Source organism: Pseudophryne corroboree, chromosome 1 (assembly GCF_028390025.1).
Source record: "Pseudophryne corroboree isolate aPseCor3 chromosome 1, aPseCor3.hap2, whole genome shotgun sequence".
NCBI classification, from domain to species: domain Eukaryota; kingdom Metazoa; phylum Chordata; class Amphibia; order Anura; family Myobatrachidae; genus Pseudophryne; species Pseudophryne corroboree.
The window spans coordinates 409,631,629-409,655,888 of NC_086444.1; the positions used below are offsets into that span (position 1 = coordinate 409,631,629).

Genomic DNA, 24,260 nt, shown 5'->3' on the forward strand with positions numbered 1-24,260 from the left:
GGAGAGGTTTTTTTAAGTTTCCAGAATTTAAGCATTGGAACTGGGTGTTAAATTCTAAGTTCTCCTGTATACTGCAGTGGAGAGTCCTGAGCGTGTTTCTGCTATATGCAGAGAGGAGTTATTACATTATACAGCATAACTTTAGTTCAACGACTAATTATGTATATTCTCTCTACTGTGCAATCCTTCTCTTAGATATAATAACCAGTGGATGATTGTGGATTACAATAAATTTCATGCTGGAGCTGCAGAGGTACCCAGTGGACTTCTCACCATCCTAGAACAGATTCCGTGAGTTACTGACTACTGTTTTTTTTTATGTTGGAACTTTAAAGAAACCAGTATCCTGATATAACACGTCCTTGCATCTAATGTCACTTGCCCAACTTGTATGTCCCTAGCTAATCAAATAAGAATTGTATTAAAAACTGCTGGTGCAGGCGGTTTAACTAAATTTGACCACATTCCTGTATTGAAGAAAGTGGTACCTGAAAGCTTACATCACTTTACTTCTTGTTCATTTGCTGTGGCTGCTAACTACTGCTCTCCATCCGAGAAGTTTAAAACAAACCCATAAAAGTAATCTTAAAAGTGGGAACTATTAGCAAGTGGTTTTTCCCCCCTCTCTTACATCCTAGAGGATGCTGGGGACTCCGTAAAGACCATGGGGTATAGACGGGCTCCGCAGGAGACATGGGCACTATAAAGAACTTTAGAATGGGTGTGCACTGGCTCCTCCCTCTATGCCTCCCTCATGGGCACTATAAAGAACTTTAGAATGGGTGTGCATTGGCTCCTCCCTCTATGCCCCTCCTCCAGACCTCAGTTAGATCCTGTGCCCAGTGGAAACTGGGTGCATTACAGGGGAGCTCTCCTGAGTTAATCTGAGAAAGAATTTTGTTAGGTTTTTTATTTTCAGGGAGCACTGCTGGCAACAGGCTCCCTGCATCGTGGGACTGAGGGGAGAGAAGCAGACCTACTTAAGTGATAGGCTACTGGACACCATTAGCTCCTGAGGGTCGGAAACGCAGGTCTCACCCTCGCTGTTCGTCCCGGAGCCGCGCCGCCGTCCTCCTCACAGAGCCGGAAGATAGAAGCCGGGTGAGTAGAAGAAGAAAGAAGACTTCAAAGGCGGCAGAAGACTTTGCTCCCACACACACACACAACAGCGGGCACTGTAAGGGTGAAGGGCGCAGGGGGGGCGCCCTGGGCAGCAATTAATAGCCTCAAGGGACACTGGCAGATGTACAGATACTGCGGAGGCAGTATATTATTAACCCCTACCAGTTTTTTGATTATTTGAGCGGGACCGAAGCCCGCCGCTGAGGGGGCGGGGCTTGATCCTCCAGCACCAACCAGCGCCATTTTCTCCACAGCACATGCAGAGAAGCTGGCTCCCCGGACTTTCCCCTGCTGAACACTGTCACAGAGGGCAAAAAAGAGGTGGGGGGGGGGCACATGTAATTGGCGCAGTGAGTGTTATTATATATATTTTTATATAAATACGCTGTCCTAACTGGGATTTTATTCCAGAGTCTGGTGGCGCTGGGTGTGTGCTGGCATACTCTTTCTCTGTCTCTCCAAAGGGCCTTATTGGGGAACTGTCTCCATATAGTTATTTCCCTGAGTGTGGGGGTGTCGGTACGTGTGTGTCGGCATGTCTGAAGCGGAAGGCTCTTCTAGGGAGGAGGTGGAGCAGATGATTGTGGTGTCTCCGTCGGCAACGCCGACACCCGACTGGTTGGATATGTGGAATGTTTTAAATGCAAATGTGGCTTTATTACATAAGAGATTGGACAAAGCAGAGTCCAGGGATAAAGCAGGGAGTCAATCCATGGCTTTAACTGTGTCACAGGGACCTTCTGGGTCTCAGAAACGGCCACTGTCCCAAGTAGCAGACACTGATACCGACACGGATTCTGACTCCAGTGTCGACTACGACGATGCAAGGTTACACCCAAGGGTGGCCAAAAGTATTCCTTACATGATTATTACAATAAAATGTTTTGCATATCACAGATGACCCCTCTGTCCCTGACACGAGGGTACACATGTTTTAGGAAAAGAAGCCTGAGGTAACTTTTTCCCCATCTCATGAGCTGAATGAGTTATTTGAAAAAGCTTGTGAAACTCCAGACAAGAAACTGCAGATTCCCAAGAGAATTCTTATGGCGTATCCTTTCCCGGCAAAGGACAGGGTACGGTGGGAATCCTCACCCAGGGTGGACAAGGCGTTAACGCGCTTGTCCAAAAAGGTGGCGCTGCTGTCTCCAGATACGGCAGCCCTTAGGGATCCTGCTGATCGCAGGCAGGAAACTACCTTGAAGTCAATTTATACACATAAGGGTGCCTTGCTCAGACCGACAATAGCGTCGGCTTGGGTTTGTAGCGCTGTGGCGGCTTGGACGGATACCTTGTCAGCTGACATTGTTACCCTGGATAGGGATACCATTTTATTGACCTTGGGTCACATTAAAGACGCAGTCCTATATATGAGAGATGCTCAGAGAGACGTTGGCCTGCTGGGTTCGAGAGCCAACGCCATGGCGATTTTCTGCTAGGCGAGCCCTGTGGACCCGCCAATGGACGGGTGATGCCGACTCGGAGGCATATGGAGGTTTTGCCTTCCAAAGGTGAGGACTTATTTGGGGAATGTCTCACGGACCTGGTTTCCACAGCTACTGCAGGTAAATCTACTTTTTTACCTTATGTTTCCTCACAGCAAAAGAAAACGCCACAATATCCGATGCAGTCCTTTCGGTCGCATAAGTCCAGAAGAGGTCGGGGCTCTTCCTTCCTCGCCAGAGGTAAGGGTAGAGGGAAAAAACTGCAGGCTACGGCTAGTTCCCAGGAGCAGAAGTCCTCCCCGGCTTCTACTAAATCCACCACATGACACTGGGGCTCCTCCTAGGGAGTCCGTCCCGATGGGGGCACATCTTCGACTCTTCAGCCACGTCTGGGTTCAATCAGAGGTGGATCCCTGGGCAATGGAAATTGTATCCCAGGGTTACAAGCTGGAATTCGAAGACTTGCCTCCTCGCCGGTTTTTCAAATCGGCCTTACCAGCTTCCTCCCCAGAAAGGGAGATAGTTTTAGCTGCAATTCAAAAACTGTGTCATCAACAAGTGGTTGTCAAGGTTCCCCTACTTCAACTATTCAACCCGGTTTGTGGTCCCGAAGCCAGATGGCTCGGTCAGACCCATTCTGAATTTAATATCCCTAAACCTGTACTTGAAAAGGTTCAAATTCAAGATGGAATCGCTCAGGGCGGTTATCGCCAGCCTGGAAGGGGGGGGATTTTATGGTGTCACTAGACATAAAGGATGCATACCTTCATGTCCCCATATATCCTCCTCATCAGGCGTACCTGAGATTCGCGGTACAGGACTGTGATTACCAGTTTCAGACGTTGCCGTTTGGGCTTTCCACGGCCCCGAGGATTTTCACCAAGATAATGGTGGAAATGATGGTGCTCCTGCACAGGCAGGGAGTCAGTTATCCCGTACTTGGACGATCTCCTGATAAAAGCGAGATCGAGAGAACAGTTGCTGCAAAGCGTGTCGCTCTCCCTAAGAGTGGTGCACCAACATGGCTGGATTCTCAATCTACCAAAGTCACAGTTGGTTCCAACGACCCGGTTGACTTTCTTGGGCATGATTCTGGACACGGAACAAAAGAGGGTTTTTCTCCCGATGGAAAAGCCCAGGAACTCCAGAACTTGGTCAGAGACCTGTTGAAACCGAAAAGTGTGTCTGTCCATCAATGCACTCGAGTACTGGGGAAAATGGTGGCGTCCTACGAGACCATTCCCTTCGGCAGGTTTCATGCGAGGACTTTTCAGTGGGACCTTCTGGACAAGTGGTCCAGGTCCCATCTACACATTCATCAAAAAATCAGCCTGTCCCCCAGGGCCAGGGTGTCTCTCCTGTGGTGGCTGCAGAATGCTCACCTTCCAGAGGGTCGCAGGTTCGGCATTCAGGACTAGGTTCTGGTGACCATGGACGCGAGCCTCCGAGGATGGGGAGCAGTCACAAAAGGAAGAAACTTCCAGGGAGCCTTGTCTGCACATCAACGTACTGGAATTGAGGGCCATATACAACGGCCTGCGTCAGGCGGAGAATCTTCTTCGCGACCTACCGGTTCTGATTCAGTCAGACAACATCACAACCGGGGCTCATGTAAACTGCCAGGGCGGAACAAGAAGCAGAGTGGCGATGGCGGAAGCCACCAGGATTCTTTGCTGGGCGGAAAACCATGTAAGCGCTTTGACAGCAGTCTTCATTCCGGGAGTGGACAACTGGGAAGCAGACTTCCTCAGCAGACACGATCTCCATCCAGGAGAGTGGGGACTTCATCAAGAAGTTTTTGCAGAGATAACAAGTCATTGGGGACTTCCTCAAATAGACATGATGGCGTCACGCCTCAACAAGAAGCTTCGGAGGTATTGTGCCAGGTCAAGGGACCCTCAGGCAGTAGCAGTGGACGCCCTGGTGACACCGTGGGTGTTTCAGTCGGTCTATGTGTTCCCTCCTCTTCCACTCGTCTCAAAAATATTGAGAATCATAAGACGAAAAAGTGGGCAAACAATACTCATTGTTCCAGATTGGCCTCGCAGGGCCTGGTATTCAGATCTTCAGGAAATGCTCACAGAAGATCCGTGGCCTCTTCCTCTCAGAGAGGACCTGTTGCAAGAGCATTATCACTGTATCTGGAGAAAGTAGGTATCTTGGTGTGAAGCCAAGAATGCTCCTGCGGAAGATTTCCATCTGGGCCGTTTTCTCCACTTTCTACAGACAGAAGTGGATATGGGCCTAAAATTAGGCTCCGTTAAAGTACATATTTCTGCCCTATCAATTTTCTTTCAGAAGGAATTGGCTTCTCTCCAAGAAGTCCAGACTTGTAAAGGGAGTGCTGCACATCCAGCCTCCTTTTTTTTGTGGCACCATTGGGACCTTACTGTGGTGTTACAGTTCCTGATATCTCACTCGTTTGAGCCTCTTCAAACGGTGGAATTAAAATTTCTCACTTGGAAGGTGGTCATGTTGTTAGCCTTGGCATCTGCAAGGCGGGTGTCTGAATTGGCGGCTTTGTCTCACAAAAGCCCCTATCTGATTTTCCATGTGGATAGAGCAGAATTGCGGACTCGTCCTCAATTTTTGCCTAAGGTGGTTTCATATGAACCAACCTATTGTGGTGCCTGTGGCTACGGGGGACTTGGAGGATTCCAAGTCCTTTGATGTAGTCAGGACCTTGAAAATGTATGTAGCCAGGACTGCTCGGGTTAGGAAAACAGAGGCTCTGTTTGTCCTGTATGCAGCCAACAAGGTTGGCGTTCCTGCTTCTAAGCAGACTATTGCTCGCTGGATCTGTAACACGTTTCAGCAGGCTCATTCTACGGCTGGATTGCCGTTACCAAATTCGGTTAAGGCCCATTCCACTAGGAAGGTGGGCTCTTCTTGGGCAGCTGCCCGAGGCGTCTCGACATTACAGCTTTGACGAGCGGCGACTTGGTCGGGTTCAAACACTTTTGCTAAATTCTACAAGTTTGATACCTTGGCTGAGGAGGACCTAATATTTGCTCAATCGGTGCTGCAGAGTCATCCACACTCTCCCGCCCGGTCTGGAGCTTTGGTATAATCCCCATGGTCCTTACGGAGTCCCCAGCATCCTCAGGGACGTAAGAGAAAATAAGATTTTAAACCTACCGGTAAATCTTTTTCTCCTAGTCCGTAGAGGATGCTGGGCGCCCGTCCCAGTGCGGACTGAATTCTGCAAGACTTGTATATAGTTATTGCTTACATAAGGGTTATGTTACAGTTTTGATCAGTCTTTGGCTGATGCTGTTTTGTTTCATACTGTTGACTGGTTCGTATAATCCAGGTTATACGGTGTGGATGATGTGGGCTGATATGAATCTTGCCCTTGGATTAACAAAAATCCTTTCCTCGTACCGTCCGTCTCCTCTGGGCACAGTTTATCTAACTGAGGTCTGGAGGAGGGGCATAGAGGGAGGAGCCAGTGCACACCCATTCTAAAGTTCTTTATAGTGCCCATGTCTCCTGCGGAGCCGTCTATACCCCATGGTCCTTATGGAGTGCCCAGCATCCTCTACGGACTAGGAAAAAAAGATTTACCGGTAGGTTTAAAATCTTATATATATTTTTTTTTTTTTTTTTTTTTTTTTTTTTTTAAATGTTAAATGGTTTAAAGGCTGCAATGTGTTTTTACTGTGTCGCAAACTTTTTTTTTTTTTTTTTTTTTTTCGCTTACATTCTATCGAATATAGAGGGATGGTGATTGCAGAGGATAAATCTGATCTTCTTTACCAAACCGGATATTGGGCCAGTTACAATGTTCCGTAAGTACTTGTGCCTGTGCATGTATAGTTTGGTTATCACAAAGTATATGTCGAAGGAAAGTATTCAGCTCTGTCTCTAGTGTGGTTCAGGAGGGTGTAGATTTAGTGCTAGCATGGTTCAGTGAGAAGCGTCATAAAGCAGAGGGATCAGGCATTGTACTTTATTCTGGTCTTTTCTTGTAGGTACTTCACAGAGATTTTTAACGCAAGTGGACAGGCAGCCCTTGTGGAGCAGTATGGAGACTGGTTTAGTTATTCCAAAACACCCCGGGCCCAGATATTCCACAGGAATCAGACCTTTGTGCAGGATTTGTCCTCTATGGTGAAGCTCATGCGGTGAGATGTGACCTATGAACTCCTGTTATGCTGTTACTGCTAGATATGTATTTATAAAGTAAACATCTGGTTTCAGTGGCGTATCACTTGGTACAGACACTACTGAGAATAATGATGGCATTTTCATATTTCAGATACAATGATTTCCTTCACGATCCTCTTTCACGCTGTGAAAGTTGTACTCCCAAGCAGAATGGGGAGAATGCAATCTCTGCTCGGTCTGATCTTAACTCAGCTAATGGTACTTACCCATTTGGAGCTATGCGACAGCGGCAACATGGAGGCACAGATATGAAGGTGGGTGGTGATTTAAAAAAAATAAATAAATAAAAAATGTTCACTCTTAAAATACAGAAGTTCTGATGTTGGAACTGCTGAACTATTAATAGCATGCAATGATTTTTGGGAATACGTATAAAACAAAAGAAAACCTGTTGCAAATGTCCTTTTGCTTTTTTCGTCTCTAGTTTCTATCTTTATACCCCAGTTTTTCTAGTTATTGTAATGTGCACTTGTTATATCTCAGTATGCTCTGAAATTATAGGCACAAACAAGCAATTAGAGATTGGGACGTTATTTCTAACATTGGGGGTGATTCAGACCTGTTTGCTGCTGTGTATTTCTTTTTCATCCACTAGGGGTCACTGGAGTACTCTTGGGATATGGACGGCTTCCGCAGGAACAAGGCACTGAATATTTAAATTTAGAACTCTCCTCCCCTCCATATCCCAGAGTACCTCAGTGTTTTTTCTGTGCTCATAGTAGCAACAAGGCTTGTGTGGAGCTTAACCACACTTCTTTTGAATATTTTTATTTTTGATTTTTCTTTTAATTTTTACTTTTTTACATCAGCACATCCCTTCCCAGTTTCTGTAAAAACGTGGGTCTGGGATAGTGCCGCTGCACGGAGACAGCGCATGACGTGTCGGTCCTCACAAAGAGCACCCTCACAGCCACACGCAGCTCACTGACTGCTGCAAGAGCTGGACGGAGCTTACAGATAGAAGCCCCGTCACAGCCATCGCTACTGGAGTCAGGTATGCTAGGGGGACGGGACGGTCAGCGCACGCTGCCGCCCCGCTGTGGGGATAAGGTTAACAGACGCCCGCACCCGCCTCTCTTAACAGGCCGCCCGCCCCAGCCGCTCCGGCAACCGCTCCGATCAGCGCCGTCATGACCGCTCCTCCGCCGCTAAGACCCGCCACCCGCTGCTCACACCCGCCGGCCGCCGCTGCAGGCCCGCTCTCCACTACAGCGCTCCCTGCACCCGATCTCGGAACCCGCTCCCTGGTAACTCACGCTCAGACAGCGGTACCCGGGCCACAGGGGAGGGAGAAGACGGGGGGGAAAGGCGGCATGCATTAGCGGTGGGCTGCGGGGGTTACAGCAATAATGACATAGGCTGTTAAGCCTATTTTAACTGGTTACTTTGCTGCAATAGTTACAGGCTATAGGAATATACCCTGCACTGTGATCAGGACTGTAAGCATGGCATGGGGGCCATTTTAACCATGCTTCCTGTTTCTTCCTGTTGTGATTCCAGAACGTTCCTGTACTACATCTCTACTCCACCGGAAGGCGCAGGGGTGTTAGTGGGAATTTGGGATCAGATTTCATATAGTACTGGCCACGTGTACTGCACTTAGCCAGATATATATATATATATATTACACACACCTTAGTACTAGTGCAAGTTGTCTGTCTTTGTATATTGTGTTGTCTGTCTGCATAATGAGTAAGGCACCAGCAAAAACAAAAAAGCAGTTTCCCTGCCATGTCTGTAAGAGTGTGTTACCGAATGGATCTACCACATGTACAGTATGTTTTGTGGATTCAGCTACGAATACAATTTCGGCTCCAGTTTCAAAGCCGGTTTCATCCCCGGACCCTCCATGGGCTATGCTAGTAGATGTCATGGCTGGATTGCAATCAGAATTGGCCCCGCGCGACAGGAGCGGGAAGCGGCAAGATCTGAGTCTAGGGTGAGACCGCTAGAACTACCGGAGGGGTCTCAGCCTTGCCAAAAGTCCAAGTCCATTTTGGGTAGTAGGGATAAATTTAATTTGTCTTATGATTTACCAGTTTCTGCTATGTTGCATTCTGACGATTCTATGCCAGACCTCATTGCGCAAGATGAAGGTGAGGAGGGCGAAGTAGACCAGCAGTCAGATAGTGAAGATTTTGACAGCCCAGGCATTGATAATCTCATCAGAGCGGTGCATCAGTCCCTGAAGTTTACAGAAACTGAGGAGCCTCTGACAAATGATGAAGTTGTTTTTACTAAACGACAGAGGACTTCAATGTGTTTTCCTGTTTCGGAATCTCTTAATAAGATGTTACTAGAAATACGAAAGAATCCGGATAAACTGTTTTCTATACCTCGCAGATTTAAGTCTAGTTACCCGTTTCCAGAGTCTGTGACAACTACATGGGAGAATCCGCCATTGGTGGATTCGTCTGTGTCTTAACTTACAAAGAAATTAACCATACCAGTACCAACGGCTACTACGCTTAAAAGACCCTTCAGACCGTAAAATAGAAGCTATGCTAAAGTCCATGTATATAGCAGCAGGTGTGTAGGTTAGACCTGGGTTGGTTGGCATTTGGGTAACTAAGGCGCTAATGGTATGGATAACAGAACTCAAGTCTGCCCTACGTGACGATCACCTTATACTTCTCGCTGAGCAAATCTGGGAAGCTGCTGATTATCTATGTACAGCTTCTACTGACGTCTGTCAGCTCACTTCTCGCCTTTCATCGTCGTTAGTTACAGCACGACGAGCATTCTGGCTGCGTTCTTGGCAAGCGGAGGCGGAGGTCAAAAGAGATATAGAGGCGTTACCTTACGGTGGCAAGAAGTTGTTTGGTCCTGAATTGGACAAATGGATTTCTGAGGCCACGGGAGGAAAGTCTGTTTTCTTACCATTGCCTCCAACGGTACCTAGACGGAAATACTCTGGCCCGGCGTTCAAATCCTTTCGGCCTCAGCCCTTTCGAGGCCGTGGTAGAGGACCAGCCACGCCTGGTAGACTAGGTCGAGGGCGTGGTTTCCAACAAACCAACACCAGTCGTCAAGACGCGAAGGTCACCGACAAGCCAGTGGCATGACGGACTCCCAGCCCATCTTGGATCTCCAATTGTGGGAGCACGCCTTCAGACGTTCCATTTGGCGTGGTTCCAGACGTCCACAGATGGATGGATCCGCAATTTACTGTTAAAAGGTTACAAAATAGAGTTCAACTGTCTCCCGCCACTGCGGTTTTTCAAGACAGGACTGCCTGTGTCGGACGACAAGAGGGCGGTTCTGCAAATTGCCATTCAGTCTCTGCTGGATTCAGCAGTTTTGATTCCGGTCCCTGTACACCAACAAGGTCAGGGTTATTATTCCAATCTGTTTGTGGTACCAAAGCCGGATGGCTCGGTCAGGCCAATATTGAACTTGAAGGGCCTCAATCAGTACGTCACTTACTACAGATTCAAGATGGAATCTCTGCGGTCAGTAATTGCAGGATTAGAGCCACAGGAATTCATGATTGCGCTGGATCTCAAGGATGCGTACTTACACATTCCGATTTGGCCACCTCATCAGGGGTTTTTGCGGTTTGCAATACGGCAGAACCATTACCAGTTTCAGGCTCTACCGTTTGGCCTCTCGTCAGCGCCTCGGGTATTCACCAAAGTGATGTCTGTGATGATAGCTCATCTCAGATCCCTGGGAGTGATAATAGTTCCGTACTTGGACGATCTGCTCATCAAAGCTTCGTCTCAACAGATGCTCCTCCAACATGCGTTGCTAACGTACGATGTACTAGTTCAGCACGGTTGGATTGTCAATTTCAAGAAATCACATCTGATTCCGTCTCAACGTCTTCAATTCCTAGGTATGATTCTCGATACGGTAAATCAAAGAATTTACCTACCAGAATAGAAAGTACAGATCATTCGTCATCTGGTACAATTAGTGCTCAAGCCACGCACAGTCTCTGTACATTTGTGCATTCGCCTCTTAGCACAATGGTGGCGGCTTTCAAAGCTCTTCAGTTCGGGAGATTTCACTCACGTCCTTTTCAACTGGATGTGCTCGCACAGTGGTCGGGCTCGCATCTGCAGATTGACCACAGGGTGAGGTTGTCGCCACGGGCCAGAGTATCTCTACTCTGGTGGCTCAAAGTACACAATCTAACCGCAGGGAAACTGTTCGGCGCATGGAATTGGATAATTCTAACGACGGACGCGAGTCTCAGAGGTTGGGGAGCTGTAGTTCAAAATTGTCAGCTCCAGGGTTTCTGGGCGGATCACGAAAGATTGCTGCCTATAAATGTCCTGGAACTCCGGGCAATTTACAATGCGCTACGACGAGCAGTGCACATGCTTCGGTCTCAGACTGTCCAGGTGCAGTCAGACAACGCGACGGCGGTCGCGTACATCAACAAACAAGGAGGAACGAGAAGCCGCATGGCAATGCGGCAAGTAGCTCGAATCCTCAATTGGGCCGAGCATCACCAAGTGATATTGTCGGCAGTGTTCATTCCGGGAGTGGACAACTGGGAGGCGGATTATCTCAGCCGTCGGGATTTTCATCCAGGAGAATGGGCATTAAATCCCGAAGTGTTTCACATGTTGGTCCAAAGGTGGGGTTACCCTCAAGTGGACCTGATGGCATCTCTCCACAATCACCAAACGCCCCAGTATGTGTCCAGAACGCGAGATCCAAAGGTAGTGGCGGTGGATGCTCTCACAATCGCGTGGCCGTACAGCCTCGTGTATCTGTTTCCACCGTTTCCGCTGCTCCCTCTGTTGCTAAAACGGATCAAAAGAGAGTCCGCCACAGTCATACTAGTGGCGCCTCATTGGCCTCGGAGAGCTTGGTTCTCGGATCTCCGCGGACTACTCGCAGACTATCCTTGGCCACTCCCACTTCGTCCGGACCTGTTACAACAGGGTCCATTCCTTTACCCCGATTTACCGCGGCTGCGTTTGACAGGGTGGCTGTTGCGACCGCCATCTTAAGAAGAGAGGGCATTCCAGAATCTGTTATACCAACCATGTTACGAGCTAGGAAGCCAGTTACGGCAGCTCATTATTACAGAATTTGGCGTGCCTATATAGGTTGGTGTGAAGCTCGGAAGTTTCCGACATCATCTTTCAAGTTATCCCGTCTTTTGCTATTTCTACAGACTGGGTTAGATGGAGGACTGCGTTTATCTACACTAAAGGTGCAGGTATCTGCTTTGTCAATATACTTTCAAAGGCGATTGGCTCTATTGCCGTCTGTACACACCTTTCTGCAAGGTGTCCTCAGAGTACAGCCTCCATTCATTCCACCTACGGCGCCATGGGACTTCAATCTGGTTTTAAATTTCTTACAGTCTTCATATTTTGAACCCTTACAACAAGTGGATATTAAGTTTCTCACTTGGAAAAAAATTTTCTCCTAGCCTTAGCTTCAGCAAGGCGTGTTTCAGATTTGGGTGCCTTGTCATGCAAGCAACCGTATTTGGTGTTTCATGATGACAGAGCGGAACTTCGGACGAATTCCGCTTTCTTACCAAAGGTAGTGTCATCTTTTCACATCAATCAACCAATAGTAGTTCCTGTGTTAACAGAAGATTCTGGAACTTTGGATGTGGTACGCGCATTACGCTTTTATGTATCCCGAACGTCTACAGTTCGTAAGACGGATACGTTGTTTGTTCTCTGTGATGCTGCCAAGATGGGTTGGCCAGCTTCTAAGCAGACCTTATCCAGATGGATAAAACTGACCATACGTCAGGCTTACCTTCATGCTAGGTTACAGCCGCCTACATCAGTAACAGCTCATTCTACATGTTCTGTGGGAACTTCACGGGCAGCTGGTCGTGGGGCTTCTACGACGCAGCTTTGCCGTGCGGCTACATGGTCATCAGTGCACACGTTTGTGCGCTTTTACAAGTTTGATGCGTTTGCGGCATCAGCATCTAGCTTTGGCCGCCTAGTGTTACAGGTGCCAAACTGCTCTCCCGCCCACGGGGGAAGCTTTGGTACGTCCCAAGAGTACTCCAGTGACCCCTAGTGGATGAAAAAGAAAATAGGATTTTGGTACTTACCAGGTAAATCCTTTTCTTTGAATCCATAGGGGGCACTGGACGCCCACCCAGAGCAGTTTTACCTGGTTGGTGGTACGTTCAGTGGATCTTATGGTAACACATTCTCACCGACTGGTTCAAAGTTTCAAGTTCTATCGGTTATAGTGCCAACTGTTTAGTTGTCAGTCACGTTATGTGTCAACTTTATTGTTGTCCATTATGTTATATGTAATTCTCCATTGTCAACCTCTCTATAGCTCCTGTTCGGCTCAGTAAAAAACACTGAGGTACTCTGAGATATGGAGGGGAGGAGAGTTCTAAATTTAAATATCGAGTGCCTTGTTCCTGCGGAAGCCGTCCATATCCCAAGAGTACTCCAGTGCCCCCTATGGATTCAAAGAAAAGGATTTACCTGGTAAGTACCAATATACTATTTTTTGCACAGCGGGCAATCTTGCATTGCACATGTGTAGGCACCGCAATGCGCACGTGCGTCGAGTAACAAAGGGCATCGCTGGTCAGCGACAGGATGGTGCGAAAAATCTGATTGCATGGGCATTTGACAGGAAGGAGCAGTTTGTGGGTGGTAGCTGAGCGTTTATTGGGAGTGTCAGGGAGAACGCAGGCGTTACCAAGCGTTATCAGGGAGAGTGTCTGACATCGGCTCCAGCCCCGATCAGGCTGCTTTCATCGCATTGTAGGAGTAAGTCCTGGGCTGCACACACTGGAATTTTGTAGCTGGGTGTACACATGCGATCGCACACTGCACAGCGAATTTACACTCCCCCTGTGGGCGGCGACTATCTGAATGCAGGACAGCAAAGTTTGTAGCCTAACGATCAGGTCTAAATCACACCCATTGTTGCAGAAGTTCCCACAAAAGTGTTGCTTTGTTTTCACCTTTCTGTCCTGTTCAACCGAAACCAGCTCAATGGTGTTTAGGTCTGGAGACACTGTTGGTAATTTCATAATTTGAAGTATACAACGTTGATGATTGATTTTTTTTATTATTATTTTTTTTTTTTTTTTTTTTTTTTATATGCTGCCACTAGGGTTCCGCAGTGCCTAACAAAGTACATAAACAAATAAGCAAAACAAGAAAACAAAACCTTATAGTACATGACTGTGTAGGACAAGTACATGGTATCTAAACATTGCTTTTCTTCGAAGGTAGTTCTGACATAGCTTGGAGGTATGTTTTGGGTCATTATCTTGCTGTAGTATGAGCAGCTGACAAAGTAGGTGTGAGCTAGAGGATATTGCATGGTCCTGAAAAATTCTGTAGCTATTTTAGTTTAAAATGCCATTTGCTGACGTTTCTGAAATTGACATTATTTTCCAGTTTTTGCCAACATGTTGGGGTTTTTTTTTTTTTTTTTCTTTTGCAAAATGTTTATTGAAAGGATTTTCATTCACTGTCAAACGGGAGGAAGGTGAAAACAAAAGGCAAAAGGGGGGTGGAATATACAGCAATACACTACAGCAAGCATAAAAACTATTACCATCATAGTAACGCCTAGCTTAGAAAGCATTACAGTACGTATGACTTCAAACAGAAGAACCATAGTCATACAAAAACTCAATGATTGGTTGGGGGTTATTTTTGTGAGGTGTGTATTTATTTTTTTATTTATTTTTATTGTGACCTCTACCCCCTTTTTCCATTTTAAGCAATTCAAGCCCAGTGAATAATCTGAAATAGTCGAAAGTTTTAGAATACCACTTTGTACTAAGTGTAAATTCCTAACTTGTATATATTTTTGCCATGGAGGCGTCCTGTGCTGGAAGTTAACTAGATTAACATTATTCATCTCTCTCAACAGGTGACTAGCTATGACTTTGCCAAGCGTCATATAATGATGGCTGTGAATGGTCCTACATGGGATCAGGTTCCCCCATTTGAATGGAGCACATCGCCATTCCGCAATCTCACGCACATGGGTCACCCGGACCTCTGGAAATTCAATCCCATTGTCATCCGTTGGGATTAAGATGCTGATTTTTGTGCTAGTCTGGACTTGAGTTTAACTGGTATCAATTGACCATCTCAATATGGATTCCAGTGTTTGGCCACTGTTTGCCAAAGGTATTTGTGTGATTGAACGCTTTTGAAAGGGATTAACTAACTCGCTAAAGGGAAATTATTGTGCATGACATTAATTTGCACAGCTATCGAGTTTAAGTGAACAATCAAAGAGCTGCTACTTTTGCTTATATGGTAATGTGACGCTAGAAATATGAACGCAAAAGTTGTGGTGGCTCATGAATAACTTTCTCTAATGTGAGTTAATTTACTCAGCAGGTGAAGCTCCTGACAAGCGACTCCCTGCAATAAAGGATTTTCCACTGTATAACTGTATTAAATTCCCTTCCTTCCAGATGATAGTACTGTGGGGACAGTTCACTATTTTTGTCAGATTTATGGCACTTGAGTACAGATGGGACCTTTTAAGCCACAGTGTTAGATGTTTATTGTTATGGGGAGAACTGAGCTATGCCAAATGTGATGAGCAGGGGTCACTGTTATATGTACGGTTAGGACTATGCGAAACACAGCAAATTGTAGCTGTCAACAAAGTACTAATATGAGGTATAGAGGAGATTTAGATAATTTATTTTTTAAAGTGGGGGGTAATCTTTAACTTTGTACTTTCTCTAACGTCCTAGTGGATACTGGGGAATAATTACCATGGGGGTGTAGATCAGGTCCATTGGAGCCTGGCACTTTAAGAAATCCTTAGTGTGTCCTGGCTCCTCCCTTCTATGCTCCTTCTAGCAGACTGTTTAGAAAAATGTGCACAAGGAGCCGGGTGCGTTCTGTTGCTCTCCAGAGAGTTTTCTTCAGAAATGTATTTTAGTTTATTTTCAGGCACACTGGTTGGCAACCAGTCTGCCTGCTTCGTGGGTCTTGGGGGGGACCGAACCAACTTCCTAAAGAGTTAATGATTTGTATCCCCGCTGACAGGACATTGAGCTCCTTTTGGTGATGTTTCTCACACTCCCAGAGTGAGCCCATGCCGGCAGCATGCCGCCACCCCTAACAGATGCCGACGCGGTGCGTACTACAGCAGAGTCACGGTTAGCGGGTCCCTTGTTCAAATGGCGGCATGAAGGGACAGTGGTCACCCGGCTACGGCCGCAGTTCCCGCTGTATTTCCACACTGGCATTATACTCGTAAAAGGGGGTTGAGCACTTTTTTTTTTTTTTTTTTTTTTACACATACATGGAGAAGCCAGTGTAAATAACATAGAGGGACTGCGCGCCATTAAAGGGGCAGGGCTTCCCGGAGAGCGTGACCAGAGGCTAAAAGGCGCCATTTCCTGCTGCTGCTGCTCTGAATAGGCTGCATGCAGAGACTGCTCTTCCACAGTATCCACTGAATCGCCAATTGTATGGTAATAGGGTTATAGTGAAGAGGGGGAGCACATAGTCAGTCAGTGGTTATACCGCTGAGAGGTAAATTGCACATAGAGCAGCGCCCCGCTGGGTGTCTTTTGTCATTGGGGTTGTGTGCTGGTCCCATTTCTCAGTCACTCCATTCACTGTTGTTAGTGAGACAGCACACTTATTCCAGACAACTACTGTGTTTTCTACTAAGGCATGTCTGCAAATAAGTCTGCGTGTACTTCATGGAAGGCTAGGCTTACACCTTCCTCACAGGGGTCCCTAATGTGTACCCAATGCTCACTACCTTCACAGGGTAGTAATATGCAGGAACCTGAGTGGATGGAATCATTTAAAACTATGATTAAAAGGATAAATTCAGAGCTGGCTAAGCAAGAAAGGCAAACCCTGAAACAGTATATGGACCTTTTCATGTTAGCTGCTGCTGACCACAGGAGGGCTCCTCTGCCGCAACCCCCCCCCCCCCCCGGTGTCTCTTCTAAATGCACTCTCCCACAGATATTGCAATCTGACTCTGAATTACCAGTGTTATATGAGAGAGATGCAGAAGTGGATGAGGATAATTTCCTGTCCCCAGGAGTTGAGGCCCTCATTTATGCTATTAGAGAGTTGCTCAATATCCCGGATAAGGAAGTAGAACCAGCAGCGGAATTGTGTTTTAACGTGAAACCAAAGTCCTCTGCAACCTTCCCGCTTTCTGAGGAATTAGATTCCCTGGCTAAGGCAGCATGGATAAATCCTGGCAAAAAGTGTTACCTCCAAATGGATCTGGGAAATCCTTCCAACAGTGGATATCTCTGTGTCCAGGCTGTCACGTAGAAGTGTACTACCTGTACCTGGGGATATTTCTCTCAGAGAACCAGCTGATCGTAAGATTGAGACCACTGTTAAATCAATTTATACTGCACCAGGAGTAGCCAAACGCCCTACCATACTTTGCGGCTGGATTTCTAGAGCCATGTTAAAATGGTCTGATGATATTGTGAAAGGGTTGTTTACACTACCTCAGGATGGAACTTCGGACAAGGCCTCCGGATTCTCTTCCACGAAGCCCTCTGCGTGACTGTTGGCCCCAGCAGCAAGGCGACTTTCAGGTAGGTGCTCGCCTTCAACAGTTCGCCAACATATGGGCAGAGTCCTGCCGGGATCCTTGGGTGAGGGACCTCATATCCCATGGATACCTTCTGGAATTTCAGGAACTCCCTCCTCTCAGATTCTTCAGGTTAGGCTTATCAGCTTCATCTGTAGCAAGAGTTTCCTTGCAAGAGGCAGTGCAAAAACTGTTTTCTACAGGAGTTACTGTTCCAGTACCTCCTCCGCTGCACACAAAGGGGTTTTACTCAAGTCTCTTTGTATTCCCGAAGCCGGACGGCTCTGTACGGCCGATCTTGAACCTCAAATCCCTGAAACCTTATCTTCGAGTTTATAGAAACGTTTGTCGCGCCTGTATGTGTGAATTTTAAGCTCCGGAGTTTCGTGGCTGGAGCAACAACAAGCTCCAGCTTCGAAACTCCAGAGCATAAGGTTAGAGCATAGGGATGGCTTAGTTAACAGAGGCGGTGTACGGCATAAATACGGACTCCATTACAAATACTTACCGGACAAAGCTGCAATAATCCAAAAAAAGAGCTTAAACATTTGTTTATTTCTTATCATTTTTTTTATTTTTCTTTATTTTTAGTTTTTTATTCTTATTTGTTTTCATTTTTTTTTCTTGCCTTATTTAAGCATTGTTTATATTTAGCGCTTTGTTTTCACCATATACCTTATCTTCGAGTGTTCAAATACAAGATGGAATCACTAAGAGCATTAAAAGTCTGGAGGAGGGGGAGTTTCTAATGTCCCTGGATATCAAGGATGCATGCCTGCATATCCCAATATGGCCCCCTCACCAAGCGTTCCTCCAGTTTGCTGTACTGGACCAACATTTCCAGTTTCAGGCCTTACCCTTTGGTCTCTCCACAGCCCCAAGGGTATTCACGAAAGTCATGGCGGAGATGATGCTACAATTGCACATGATGGGTGTCAACATAATCCCGTACCTGGACGAGCTCCTGATAAAGGCGGTGTCCCGGGAACAGCTGCTGCGCAGCATCGGCTTGACTACTTGTCTGCTTCCAGACCATGGATGGATCCTCAGTTTCCAGAAACCTCACCTGGAACCATCTCAGAGAATTCTATTCCTGGGAATGATCCTGGATACAGTCTCTCAGAAGGTTTACCTTCCAATGAACAAGGCTCTGTCTATTCAAACTATGGTCCGTTTGGTACTGAAACCATGCAGGATCTCAATTCATCTTTGCATTCGCTTGCTGGGCAAGATGGTGGCCTCCTACGAGGCAATACAGTACGTCAGGTTCCATGCACAGCCATTTCAACTGGATATGTTGGACAAATGGTCGGGATCTCACCTGCACATACATCAGCATATAACCCTGTCGCCAAAAGCAAGGATATCCTTACTATGGTGGCTACAAGCCTCCCATCTTGTGGAAGGTCAGAGTTTCAATACCCAGTCTTGGACCAAGGGGCGCGGTTCTAGGGTACATGGTCGTGTCGGGAATCTGCCTTTTCCAATCAACATCCTGGAACTCTGCAATTTACAATGCTCTTCTACAGGCCTCATACCTCCTTCGGAATCAGGCCATCCAGGTGCAGCCGGACAACGCCACGGCAGTAGCGTACATCAACCGACAGGATCAAGAAGCAGGGCCGCAATGCGAGAGGTGTTGAGAATACTCCTCTGGGCGGAAGCCAACGCAAGGGCCATCTCAGCCATTTACATTTAAGGAGTGGACATCTGGAAAGCGGACTTCCTAAGCAGGCACGACCTCCATCCGGGGGAATGGGGCCTTCACCCTCAGGTGTTTCGACAACTTGTTCACCGGTGGGATTGTCCATGAGTAGACTTGATGGCTTCTCATCTCAACAAGAAGCTCAGTTGTTTGTTCCAGAACGGGGGACCCGCAGGCGATAGCAGTAGATGCTCTGATGACGTAGTGGACTTACCAGTTAGTTTACCTGTTTTCTGCAATTCCTCTTATTCCAAGAGTTCTAAAAAGACTCAAAAAGGAAAGAGTTCAGGCAATTCTAATTGCCCCGGATTGGCCTCGGTGGGCCTGATATGTGGACCTCCTGACTTTCTCTGGAGGAACCCTGGCCTCTGCCACTTCTCAAGGACCTTCTTCAGCAAGGGCCGTTTGTCTATCCAGACTTACGGCTTGGAAGTTGAGGGAAATTTTAACCACAACGGGTATCCCATCCAAGGTTTTTTCAACTATGATCCAGGCCCATAAGGTGGGTACATCCAAACATTACCACCGTATTTGGAAGAAATATTTTTTTGTGGTGCGAGGGTAGAAAATATTCCCCTGTAGATTTTCATCTGGGCTCTTTTTCTACTGTACCTGGAAGCGAGCGTGGATAAGGGCCTACGATAGGCTCTATCAAAGTTCAGATTTCCGCTCTCTCCATCTTCTTCCAGAAACAACTGGTGGTACTTCCTGAAGTACAGACTTATTTTCTAAAGGGGGTTATGCACCTCCCTTTGTCCCTCCCGCGGCTCCGTGGGATCTCAATGTCGTCTTGACTTTTCTCTAGTCGGACTGGTTTGAACCCTTGCATAGGGTAGACTTGAAACATCTAACGTTGAAGACAGTCATGTTGGTGGCCTTAGCCTCTGCAAGCCGTGTGCCGGAATTGGGTGGCCTTATCCTATAAGAGCCCGTACTTGATATTTCATGAGGATAGGGCGGAGCTCAGAACTCGCCCACAGTTTTTTGCCAAAGGTAGTGTCGGCCTTTCGTGTAACTCAGCCAGTTGTGGTTCCAGTGTTGTCTGACACTAACGTTGCTCCAAAGTTCCTGGATGTGGTGAGGGCTTTGAGGATTTACATCAGAAGGACTGCTCATCACAAGAAGTCTGACTTGCTTTTTGTCCTTTTAATGTTGCTACTAAAATTTGGTTGCCCTGCCTCCAAACAATCCATTGCTCGTTGGCTCAAATTGAATATTCAATAAGCCTATACTTCGGCTGCTCTGCCGCTGCCGAGTTCTAATCGGGCCCTCTCCACAAGGTCGGTGGGTTCTTCCTGGGAGGCTGCTTGGGGTGTCTCGGCCTTACAGTTGTACCAGGCAGCTACTTGGTCTGGTTCGAACACGTTTGTAAAGTTTTTATGGGTTCGACACCTTGGCCAAGGATGACCTTCAGTTTGGTCAGGCGGTTTTGCAGGGGTCTAGGCACTCTCCCACCCATTCTGGGAGCTTTGGGACTTCCCCATATAATCTATTATTCCCCAGTATCCACGAGGACGTTGGAGAAAATAGGAATTTAATTCCTACCAGTAATTCCTTTTCTCGTAGTCCGTAGTGGATACTGGGCGCCCGCCTCAGTGCTTTGTTTCCTGTTTACCGGGTTGGAAGTGTTCTTGGTTGGGTTTGCTGTTACTTTCCCTGTTCCATGTTTAGTTAGCGTTGCTATCCTTCTTATAGTTAGCGTGGCTTTCCTCTGTTCTGGTTAGCTCTGCTATCTTGATATTGTTTTGTGTTGGTTCGTTACCTCACCGCTTTTTGGGTTTATATCCTTCTCTCAAAGTATGTCCGTCTCCTTGGGCAGAGTTTTCCTAGACTGTGTCTGCTAGGAGGGGCATAGAGGGGAGGAGCCAGCACACTGATTTTTTTTTTTAAGGTGCCAGGCTCCAATGGACCAGATCTATACCCCCATGGTAATCTACTATTCCCCAGTATCCACTACAGACTACGAGAAAAGGAATTTACCGGTAGGTATTAAATTCCTATTTTCTCTTTTTCCGTTAAATAAATTTAAAAAAATCAGAGAATCCAGAATTGTTGCGATGGGGCGGAAGGCTTTTGCTATGGCCTGCCACTTGAAGCTCAGTTGCTGTCATAGCTAACAGCTTGAGAGGGTAACGCAGTGTGTAAGACCACTTACTACACCATGACAAAATTATATACCTTGTTCATTTTTTTTAATTTACTTTTATGAAATACAGTAACCTATTCAGACGTTTCAGTGTACCCCCTGTGGCCCTGTACAAAGTACTGCACTCCAAAAGCTGCCCCTCTGAATTTATGATTGCAGTAACCTGGGCTTAATTAATTGAGGATTTAAAAACTTCCGTTAGGTGGGGCGTTGGAGAGTAGAGCACGTTTGTACCAGGTGGAAGGGTTATGCTGGCGGGTGTGCTTGTGGTTTTTAAAATGCAATCTAATATCCCATTTAGGTTTCCTATTTTGTGAAAACCTGAAGTTCTGGGTGTTTTATTAAGGCACATAGTGAAGGTAGCCATTTAGCTTGACTTGTTCCTCCTGTGGTGTCATTGGTTCTTGGTGGATTAAGGAGTCTCCTACCAATTACTGTGGATCAGCCTGTGTGTATAATACCCTTTTCAGATCTCCAATGCCGGATCCCACCCGGGAATTGGAAACTGGTCCTTCCCGGGTGGGATCCGGCATTGAAGCCTCTGCGCTGGTTTTCTGACCCGGCAAAATGCCGGGTCGGTTGCCATGGCGGGGGGGCGCTGGGAATCCATTTACGCTGCCACTGACCCGGTATTCAACCCGGGAATAACCCTTTTTAGTACCTGGGTTGAATTACCGGGTCAGGCGACCCGGGAATTCTCATGGGGCCCTTTCACATTGCACACTGACCCATGTCGTCCCGGCAATATGCAGGGTCGATAACTGGTTATTTTTGCGATGTGAAAGGGGTATAAGAGTTACACTTTACATTAGCACTTTATAGATTGCAAATGGTTCTCATAGTTGCAGATGTGTTGGGTCGTTTCTCCTCTAAAGAGAGTATTTATCGTATGAATTCAAAGTATTGCCCTCAGTAGATGGATCCAAAGTCTCCATATGTTGCACACCCGTTCTCTAAATGGTAACTTTTTACTGTAGATGAGAAATCCTATTGTTGGTTGAAAGAACGGAGTCTCATCAATTCAGAGCCGGCCTAATTTCCCCAAGAAAACAAGGTCACGTTGTTCTCTACAAAAAACAATCCCAAAAAGATACCGGTACTTACATCATTTTTGCAGCCTCTGTGCTAAATATCTATGCAATGTATGTTTTTGAAGCTGCTACACTTGGGCAATACTTGCTAGTCTATTACATACTGATTATGTGTTTATTTTTTTCAATATATAAAATGTTCTCGTTTTGAAAGTGGTGTTTTTTTTTAATTTTTTGTTTGTTTTTTTGCAACTTGTATGCTTGTAAATAAAATTCCAATTAATGACTGAATCATTCTTGTCTGTGAATAAAGGTGTGGGGTTTTTATTCTCTCATACCTATCAAAATGACACATTATCTTTATTCTTCTGCTGGCAATATAAAGTTAAATGAATGAAGTGTGCCTGAGCCTAAAAGGAAAATTCTTTAATATAAATAGAGGCAGCACCCATGCTGAGACCAGACTGATTGGGTTTTTAGATTTCTACACTGCTAAAAATGTCTCATTGGACAGGTCTGGTTGTATGACGAATGGGTAGAAATTATCACAACTTTTTAGATCCTGTTTAAACGTTCGCACCTACCATACGTAGAAGTGTATAATTAAAAGTTTTTGTCGTGCGGAGATAGGGTGGCAATGAAACGTCTGCCATACATTCATTGTTGCTAGGAACCGCATTAAAATATTAATTAATAGTGGTGGCTGGGAGTCAGTGTATGGCATTGCGCACCCCTGTCACTTGCAATGACACCTCCAGCTGTCGAAATCGATAGCTGCAGATGTCGGAACAGTCAGTGCAACTGACCGTACATACATTGGTCTGCTATCTTTTAGATACCAGTGCCAACAATGACAGGGAAACACAGCCACTTGCCACACACTGTTGTATTAATACATGGGGGGAGCAATATCGGCACACAACGTGCACTGATACCTCTCCCACCCCTCCTACGATAAAGTCTCAGACACTTCTTTTTCATTACCTAGAGTTTTTTTTTTTTTTTTAATACGGGTTTCTCTTTAGAACTCTGCTTTGTCCGTTTACTTTCTCAAAGAACGTTGGTGCAAGGAGTAATACTTATTCAGTCTCCATATAGGCATCCTATAGAAATATTGATTTTAATTCTGGTGTTAAAAGCTATTCAGGCTCCTCCACTGAACTAGTAGAGGAAGTGAATGTAAAATGGATCACTTGGAAATAGTTTTTTCTTCTTCTGCCCATCACTTTGGCTAGAAGAGTTTCAGCATTAGGAGCTTTATTCTGTAATTAGTCATAAAGACACTTTGATCCCTCCCTCATTTGTTAAATATATCAGTAAGTTGATTTAAGGAGTTTTCCCATCTATTCTTCACATGTTAAGTTCAAAACTGAGGAGAGTTTGGAGGGGAGGTGCTCTTATAGCGCTAATTACTAGCTCATTAAGTGCTCATGCCTCCATACCTCACTGCTCAAGCATGCACTGATTACTTCTGGAAAAAAAATTCTGACCTCAAACTACCGTCCCATCTCTCCGCTCCCATGCCTCTCCAAGCTACTTGAGAGACTTGCCTACACTCGCCTCACACACTTTTTTTAAATCACACAATTTATTTGACCCACTTCAATCAGGCTTTCGTTCCCAACACTCCAGAGACAGCACTGACTAAAGTAGTGAATGATCTAGTCACTGCGAAGTCCAAAAGCCATTACTCACTACTTTATTCTTCTAGATCTCTCTGCTGCTTTTGACGCTGATCATTCTCTTCTCATACAAACACTACAATCCCCAGGTCTTCAAGACACAGTCCTCTCTTGGTTCCTATCCTACCTATCTAATCGCTCCTTCAGTGTTCGCTTCTCTGAATCCACCTTCTCTTCGCTACCTCTTTCAGTTGGAGTACCACAAGGCTCGGTCTTAGGTCCTCTGCTTTCTTCAATCTATACCTCCTCTCTTGGTAAACTAATCAGCTCTTCTGGATTTCAGTATCATCAGTACGCAGATGATACTCAAATCTGTCTTTTCTTCCCAGATTTGTTACCATCTGTATTGGTCCGTGTCACTGAATGTCTTTCTGCTGTTTCTTGAATGTCATCTCTCCACCTCAAACTCTAGCTCTATCACTGTTGAGAACTCAACAATCA

At 46.1% G+C, this 24,260-nt stretch overlaps 2 protein-coding genes across 4 annotated transcripts in view; one reads left to right on the forward strand and one right to left on the reverse strand.

Moving 5' to 3' along the window:
* Positions 1 to 22,383, forward strand: part of PLBD2 (phospholipase B domain containing 2) — a 126,308-nt gene extending 103,925 nt beyond the window's left edge. Inside the window, exons 9-14 of one of the 3 annotated variants that reach the window (XR_010171121.1) lie at positions 196 to 291; positions 6,287 to 6,358; positions 6,542 to 6,694; positions 6,829 to 6,991; positions 14,583 to 14,845; positions 22,084 to 22,383. Coding sequence is in view for 2 of the 3 variants with exons in the window: in XM_063913281.1 (XP_063769351.1) it covers positions 196 to 291; positions 6,287 to 6,358; positions 6,542 to 6,694; positions 6,829 to 6,991; positions 14,583 to 14,750 (652 nt within the window). In the remaining variant the exon portion in view is untranslated. Of the gene's footprint in view, positions 1 to 195; positions 292 to 6,286; positions 6,359 to 6,541; positions 6,695 to 6,828; positions 6,992 to 14,582; positions 15,143 to 22,083 lie in introns of those variants that run through there. The other 2 variants (XM_063913282.1, XM_063913281.1) reach the window with 2 other exon arrangements.
* The window catches only part of FICD (FIC domain protein adenylyltransferase), a 1,034,845-nt gene that overhangs the window by 315,912 nt on the left and 694,673 nt on the right, over positions 1 to 24,260 (reverse strand). The gene's annotated exons all lie outside the window — the stretch shown is intronic.